The following is an 8,215-nucleotide window of genomic DNA, read 5'->3' as shown; positions in this document are numbered from 1 at the left end:
GTAGATAGATTTTCTTTGTCCGGAGAAAAAACAGAAGCATGAAAGACAGAAATTTGGGAAAGGGCAAGGTCTGAAAGGGATTTGGAGCTGATAAGCCTGAATCAAAGATAAGTTCCAGCGTGATGTGGCTACGTGGGAAAGCTCTGCCATATAGCAAGTAATCCTTGAGGAGCTAGAACGGGGCAGACTTGCACTGCTGTGGCTCTGGGGGCTGCATCCCACAGGAGCTGTTCCACAGCGCTGGGGGAAGTTGGGGAAAGGGGGTACTGTTTTTTCAAAAAAAAAATAATAAAAAAAAGGCAATTTTTCAATCAACTGAAACCGTTTATAATTTTCTGCCAAACTGGATGACTCATTCTGGCATCTTGCCCTCCCCACCCTCCCCCTCAGACAAACAAACAAAGCCAATAACTCGCAAACAGTAAAATAATCTGAAAAGATAACAGTTCAAACTTTTCCTTTTGGTATACTCAGAACAAAGTGCTTAATGTTTTTTTTCAAGACATCATTTCAGAGCTGGATTCAATGACCGTAACTTGAAAAAAATGAGGTAAAAATAACTCCCAAAATAAAGTGCTTCGTTTTGGGTTAAAGAAACATTTTGTTCAGCAAGACATACAAAGCACTCAGTTTTGGGCCAACACGAAATGATATTTTTTTCTAGCAATCTTGGTTGAGGCAGTGAACCAAAAAGTCAATTATTCACAGAGCCGCAGGAAGATTAAGGTAAGGATGGAAAGCAGAGCTGAGAGAGCAAGGGAGAAAAATTGGGGCTGGCTATCGGAGTAAATCTTCATTCCTTGGGGTGAAATGCCTTGGTTGTGGTGTCAACACCCAGCGGTCCCTTTGCTGTCAGGGCGAGCAGGTGGGCTGCCCGCCAGGGGATGAGACCAGTGATGTCCTTGTGGTGGCTGCAGGTCCCCAGAGGCGTGGGAGCAGAGCGGGGTGCCCTGGGTTGGTGCGACGTGAGAGATGCCCTGCATCGCTCGGGGTGTGCGGGCCGTGCTGCGGTGCTCTTGCTGCTGCTGTAAATGCAGCATCGTCCGGGAGGGGAGGAATTAAAAGGAAAAAAAGTCTTCTGCCAAGAAGCTGCCGTAAGCTCTGCAGAGTGTGAGTTTGGGCAGGGAGGAGCTGAGCGCTGCCTGCACGCCGCTCATCCTGGAGAAAGCTGCTGCTTGGCTCTGGGGTCCCGGTGTGAGTCTCGGCGGGGCAGGAGGGAGCTGGGTGCTGGTGGTGGTGCCTGGCTGCTGCTCAGGGGCTTGGAGATGCTCCTCTGGCAGGTTTGAAATGCTGGGCACAGCCTTCCTCATGCACGCAGTGTCAGTGCAAACACCCTGACTATGCTTCTTTGGCTTGAGCTTTTCTGCATTGCTTATTTTTTTTCCTCCTCTCTTCAGAAGGGCTGAGTCCCTCAGCACTCAGCCATCCTAAGCAATAACCTTACAACACGGGTGAGAGAAATCTTATTTCCCAGTTTCCCGGTGGGAGAGTTGAGGCAGTGGGATGGCAGGATTTGCCCAGCACCATGGTAAGAGTTGGGAGGCAGAGCTGTGCTTGTGGCTGCATAACTTTGGGTCTCACTCCTTTGCAGAGCAAAGAGCGACTGCGGCGTGCCGTAAAGATGCATGAACTAGTTTTTCAACAAGCCAGCTTGGACATACCATGGCCGGCTGTGGCAGCATGATGCCTGCTGTGTTAATTCACCCTTAGGCTTGTGGACAGGAGAGATGCAGAGAGATGCATGCGGGCAGGGGCATGCGGTGCTGGAGACGGACAGGAGGGAGCTGGCTCCTGCATGAACCGTGGCGTAAAGAGAGCAAGCGAGGGGCCAAGCCTGGCTGCGGTTCCCCACGCACCTCCCCGACCACCCTCGGCATCCCCCTGCTTTTAGTGCTGCTGGCCCTTATCCGGCAGCAGAGGCAATGGGCTGGAGAGCAGGAAGCACTGCATCTGGATGGAGCATGCAAGCCTCGCACAAAAGAGTTGACGGGGGGTAATGTTTTTATTATTACAGTCCGTGGTGTACCAGCCTGCATTTCAAGCACTTCTTCTTTGCTTTTGAATAACTAATAATTAACCAGCAGAGGCCGTTTGAAGACTCTGGTGCAGTGATGTCTGGTAATAATTCTTTTCCTCTTATTTTTTTATTTTGATTTTATTATTTTTTTTTGCCTTTCCGCTTTCTGCTCTAGGATACCAAAGCAAGTTTCAAATGGCCGGAGCCGTTTGATATTTCTAAATGAAGTCCTTAACGTCGTGAGCGAAGTTGGCAGCGCCTCGGGCTTTGTTCTGCGCGTTGCCTGGGAGCCGGGTACCGCGGCGGCCGCCGGCCCCGCACCTTCTTCCCCCCCGCCTCGGCCGGGTGAAAAGGGGGCTGGAGCAGGGCAGGGGGGTGCTGAGAGCCCCCCCGGCGGGGATGCGAAGAGCCCCCGTGGAATGCTGAAAGCCTCCATGGGATGCTGAGAGCCCCCGGCCGGGGGATGCTGAGAGCCCCCATGGGATGCTGAGAGCCCCGGGGGGGATGCTGGGGGCCGTAGGCGGTGGGGGGGCCGCACCCGATCTCCCCAGCGTCGGCAGCTATTTCAGGAAGACGCGAAGTCTCCTCCTCCTTATGTAAATAAAAAGGACAGCTCCTGGCTCCTAGGGCCGGCAGCGGGTGGAGGCAGGCGGCGAGGGGCAGGCGACTGCCGGGCGGGCCGGGGGCTGGCGGTGCGGAGCTGGGGGGGTGCCATGAGTCCCTGCCCCGCTGCTGCCTGAGGCCATATGGGGGGCAAGGTGACCCGCGGGGCGCTGCACGGTAAGGGGCTAGGGGGGACAGGAGCCCGAAATGGCCGGGTGGGGGGCAAGGGTGGAGGGCGAGGGGTCGCGGCACGGGTGGGGAGCGGGGGCGTGGGGTGGCCGCATCCGGCGGGGGGAGGCTGGTGGAGCTGTCACCTCGGTTCTCCTCTCCATCCGTGGCTGCATCCTAGCAGCGGTTTTCCGCTCTCTGGTGTCAAGCCGGTACGGTTTGGGATGGACGCGGGGCTGAGCTGGCTGGTTTTAGGCTAAGCTGAAGTTATCAAGCACCGCTTGCTGTCTGCTGGGTAATGCAGAGTGATGTGTGGGAGGGCTGCGCAAGGACCCGAGTATCCTGCCCAGGCCGATGTTGCAGCAAAATTGGGATCTTTAGGCAGTGTGTGATGCTAGCTGTGTCCGTGTCTGCACAAATCTCATGCCCTAAGCGTGTGGTGGGAATGTTGTGCTCGTTGAACGTGCCGATCGCACTGAAATGTTCTGCTTAAAGATGTGCTGCGTGTTCCATGCAGTTTGGATGCGTTTTCAGGCAAACTTCCTTATTGCTATAGTAAACACAGATAGGAAACAGATAAAAGTATCATGTAAGCTTGGACTATCTCACGTGCTTTCTTTGAAAAGAGGTTCAGGAGGTGCATGCTGAGGCTGTGACTATTCAGGTTATGGTCCTAGTTTTTGTTGGATTTTCCACCAAGTCCAAACTCTGCAGTTCAAGGAGCATGGACGTAGTTAGGAGGTAGATGATTTTTCTCTAATGGTATTTAGCAAGCACATCCTTACAGAGACTTTAATTTGTTCATTATCCATGTCTTGAAATTTCATCTATAGTCTGACCTCCTTATTTCTCCTGTAATGTCACAATACAAGCATTACATGCAGAATAAGAGTACTGTTGGGTCAACGTTTAAGGAAAAAAAAGGCACATCTTTGGCTGTCTTTACAGGTTCCTTTTCCCCTTTGAAACATTATTTGAATGAGAATGAAAAACCTGTCTGGGAAAGAATAATAGCAATATGTGTTTCCTGCGCGTGCCAGGGACCTGGTATTCCTGCTGGGGCTTTCTCCTGTCTGCAGCCAGCAGCCCACTGCACGCTAATCCTGCAAATTCTGCCTTTCAGCTATGCTACTCCAATGAGTGTGGTTCTCTTTTATTTTGTTGGGAGATGGAAAATGATGAGGAGACATGGGTAATCAACTCTGTCAAATTTTCCTCTCCGCACAGAGGGGCTACAGGCTGTGTTACAATCAGAGGTGAGACACTGCGGTGTTAAGCACAATGATGCTTTTAAAAAATGGATGTGTAGTATATTTTAAAATAATAAAAAGTCACGCAGCAAAGCACATTTGATGAAAATAGATTGCATCTGGACTTGTGGTTTGTCTGTGGCTACTGTTCCTCCAGTTCCTCCTTTCTGTTGAATATTTCTATTTCAGATGTGTCCCAAAATAGCTGGGAAAGAGAACCAAAACCTTATCCATTTCTCTGAAAGATAATTGAAACTGAATGTAATGATACCGAAAGGAGCTGTATTGACAGCCCTGGGGGTTAACATCCCTTGGTTTTAGAAACCATGGGTAAAGCCCAAATTTGCCTCTTCCAGGTATTTCTAGTTACCTCTCTGTGTTGGAAGGATGGGCTGGGATTTTCACAAGCACCTCAGTAACTCCACCTTGCTGCAAATTGGCTGGGGCAGGACGAAACCATGTTGCTGAGCTGTGTGGGGCTCTGTCACTGGCGGGGCAGCCACCAGCTCCTGAGCAGCTTGCCTGGGCTGGAGCACAGGGTCCCTGCCTGCCCTGGGGCTGCCCACCCTGACTGTGGTGGAGATGGAAAAGCGAATTGAGATATTGGCTCGTGAGGGTGGCACCCTCTCAAAAAAACACCAAAGCAGGGTGGTGATGTTTAAAAGCTGTGGGACGTGCGGTCAGTAGCAGGTGATGCTGGATATCCTGGGATTTGCTCTGCTGCGAGGGGCTTTTGTGAGTGGTCCTGTCTGAGCCGCCCGGGGGGTACACGCACACTTGTGTGGGCAGGTGGCTTCTGCCTGGCTGCAGGGGGCTTTGGGTGGAAGTGCTGCTCTCCCATGGGTACATTGAGAGCGGAGGAGAGCCCTGCTACTGTGTCCCAGTAACAGAGTTGGTGGGTGCTGAACAGGTCCTGAGTCACCCAAAGGGAAGTTTCCAAATGGACTGGGGTGGGAAATGAGCTTTAACCAAGGGGCACTGGAGCAGCAGTAGCTGCTTTCCCAGGAGAAACCTGCCTCTGACTCCCTTCCTTGTGAACAAACCAACCCCAGCGTGCTTGAAAGGCAGCACCGTTTGTTTTGAAAGGGGACATCCCATGGCTACATGTGTTGGGAACTGCCACTCCTCCTTCTCCATGAAATGAAGTGCATTGCTCAAGCATCCTCATGCAATTTCCGTCTGTGTGCCCATGTTCTCACTGGCACCGTGATGGTGTCTGCTCCTCTTTCCCCTTCCTACCCCATGTGCAGAAGTCCCTGGGGGGATTTCCAGTGCTCTCCATGCAAAAAGTCAAAATAGGAAGTTCAGTGGTAACGCAGTCTTGATGGACAGGATGTTTACAGGGTATGTAGAAAAGAACATCTATACATGTGGTGTTTACTTTAGCAATATTTTAAACAGGAAATGTTAATATGATTGCTTGTGGTTCATCTGAGGCTAGTTTCTTCAAGAATGACTGTGTGCTATAGTGTTCCTACAGCATAGGCAGACTTAACTAAATATTTATGTTAAACAGTACTTGCTAACTAATCATGCATAAAGCATCTCCAATAGATGCATAACTCATAAGTATGTTCTTGTTATCCGTTTGATTTAACCGTTACCTGCTGCATTAGCTTTTAATTCCGCCTTATGAGTGAGACGCCATTTGCTGAAGATCCAGTTCTTAATTTTAGGGGGCCAGATCCAGGAGATCTTGTCTGGGAAAAATGCTCTGAGCTTTTTATGTTTTTTTTCCCCCTCATTCACTCAGAACCAAACTGACAAAAAGTTGTGCTTTAGCCAAGGAAGCTGCTGCACTGTACTGGGAGAGGAATTCAGTGTGTGTATACGTGCAGGGGTTAGCGATTAACAAGTACGCATCCCTTCAGAAGGCTTTTGACAAGCTAGAGGGTACACAGTGGATTAATTCATGTGCAGGGGATGTGTGTCTGTGCATGCATGCACATTTACTCAATAACCTTCCTTCCTACAAGACATTGTCACTAATAAGTCCCTCATTGCAGGGCTTTGTTTTATTTTTGTTTTAATTACTCACATGTCACATGCATTCATCAGTGTTCTACAGTGGAATAATTTTTACATGGGGCAGGGAAAAAAAGTATCTTGTCACATTTCCCAAACTGTAATTATATGGCATCAGCGTAATTACAATGAAGTCTCTAGTGAGAATGCATCAGCTTTTTGCCTGGGAAAGAGCAGTGACTGACAGATGTAATTTTTGGCTTGAACAGGTAAGTTTTTAAGTTTCTTAAGCAGATGATGCTCTATAACTTGCAGATACAATACAAGAAATGGCTCGTGTGCCTCCGTCTGATGCATACACAGGTGTAAGTATTATGTACGGCCAAATTTTGCCCTCACCCATTTCAGTATATAGGTGCTAATTAGTGTGCAATACAGCCACAGCTGTGTGCTCTATTTTTCATGCAGGAGAAGGAAGTGGGAGCTGTGGTGTAGCAGCACTCCATCTGTACTGCATGGTGATAAGGACATTTGGGTAGCTATCTGGACTCATTTCCCATTGGGAAATTTCACTGGGATCTTATTTGCCATGGTCCTTCCTGCACCTGGCTGTTCATTTATTCCTGTGCAAAATAGGTGTGAAGCACTGGTATTGTCCTTCGTCCATGTTTTGTTCCAGTGAAGAACAATCCACGGGTCTCGCTCTCTTGCCTCACCAGGAGGTTTGGGATATTTGGGGTTTGCTGGAAGCTGCCAGCCCCAGCGAGTACGGCTGAGCTGCTGCTGTAAGGCTTTGGAGAACGGCAGAGGGTGGAGGCTGTTTCCCTAATGCAAAATAGCTACTGTGTGTAACTTCATTTATTCTTTCTGTGCACAATGGAGCTCTATTTTTAGTTTTCTCTTAATTCCTTGTAGTGTAGTGAATGGTATATCCATAGGCAAGTGCTGGACCCAGCCCCATGCTTTGTTTCCCACTCTGTATGTTCAGTACCTATACTGCAACAACCTTTCCCAATACCACATTTCACCCTTGCAGTTAGTATCGCTAAACAGAATCGTACCCTGGTGCACACTATTGTACACACCTTCAAGTTTAATAATTTCCAGCTGCTTTCACCTAATTAAAACTGCAAATGTCCCAGAAGAAATAAGAAATGAGTGAAAAATGAAGATCCGACAACACCAATTTAGTGAGATTTCTTTGCATACTAATGTTACTTTGTATTCTTATCTTTAACTTACTGTCTAGATTTTGGGGCATCTTATCGAGCTCCCAAATGTGAGGGAATGATTGAAAAATGGTTCCCCTCACTAGGGGGTTAACATTTCCTAAAACCTGCAGGCAGTCACTCGTTGATAACCAAAATGGGACCGAGGAGAAGAGGCTCTTTCTAAACTCGCCCTGCTTTCAGCAAGATTGCTGTATAGCTCTGAAAGCAAATGTGTGTGTGTGTGTATGAGAAGTTAATCCTGCTCAGGGTTGGATTAACTGGTGCAGAAGACCCTGGGCAGGGTGCCAAAGCAGTGCTGGCATTTGCTAAAAGTGGGGCTCCCAGAGATTATTTCAGTTTGTGCCTCTGACCTGCAGGTCACCTTCGAGCGTCCTTAGGTGGCTGATAGTATAGACTGCTGACAACACTTCTGAAAATGAAGTGTGGACTACCTCCATATAGAGAGATTTTATGGGTAACCACACTTACGCTTCAAAACTGTGCTATTTATTGTGAAAGGCAAATGAGTTTTTCATTAGTTGTGGCTATATTTGACCATAGGGGTCTTGGTATAAGTGGTGAGAGCAAAGAGCATCCCCATTCTAATTTTGTCCTTTGCTTTCCTGGCATTTTCCCTGTTCATTTCTCCATGTCCTCTTGATGCTCTACTGTGGTAGGACCTAGGGACTGCATCTTTTGTGTTATTTTTCAGGTTTGGTTGTCTTATTTGTCTCCTCTTTGACAGGTCCTCTCCCTCCTCTGCAGGGAACCATTCTTACCTCTGATCTGTTTTCACTTGTTCCTCACTTAATTCCTCTTTTGTTGAGAATTATGGATGATATATTTAGCTATCATTCAATTAATCTAGAAGTAGCAGGTGTCTCTTCAGGAAGGTTTGTCAGATCCCCTGACAAGTCCCAGGGAATCATCTGCATGCCTAATCAAAACAAGTACTCCCAGTGCCAGAAGATTCATACTGTTAATGGTATAAAATAAATTTA

At 48.4% G+C, this 8,215-nt stretch overlaps 1 protein-coding gene across 1 annotated transcript in view; it reads left to right on the top strand.

The window, feature by feature from the left end:
* The first annotated feature begins 2,648 nt into the window (after positions 1-2,648).
* The window catches only part of NEURL1 (neuralized E3 ubiquitin protein ligase 1), an 83,445-nt gene continuing 77,878 nt past the window's right edge, over positions 2,649-8,215 (top strand). Inside the window, exon 1 of the mRNA XM_035547772.2 lies at positions 2,649-2,797. Within this exon, the coding sequence (XP_035403665.2) occupies positions 2,764-2,797 (34 nt within the window). The 5' untranslated portion in view covers positions 2,649-2,763. The remainder of the gene's footprint in view (positions 2,798-8,215) is intronic.

Source organism: Cygnus atratus, chromosome 7 (assembly GCF_013377495.2).
Source record: "Cygnus atratus isolate AKBS03 ecotype Queensland, Australia chromosome 7, CAtr_DNAZoo_HiC_assembly, whole genome shotgun sequence".
NCBI classification, from domain to species: Eukaryota; Metazoa; Chordata; class Aves; order Anseriformes; family Anatidae; genus Cygnus; species Cygnus atratus.
Note: the sequence above shows the minus strand (reverse complement) of the source record. Positions and strands in the feature narration are given on the sequence as shown.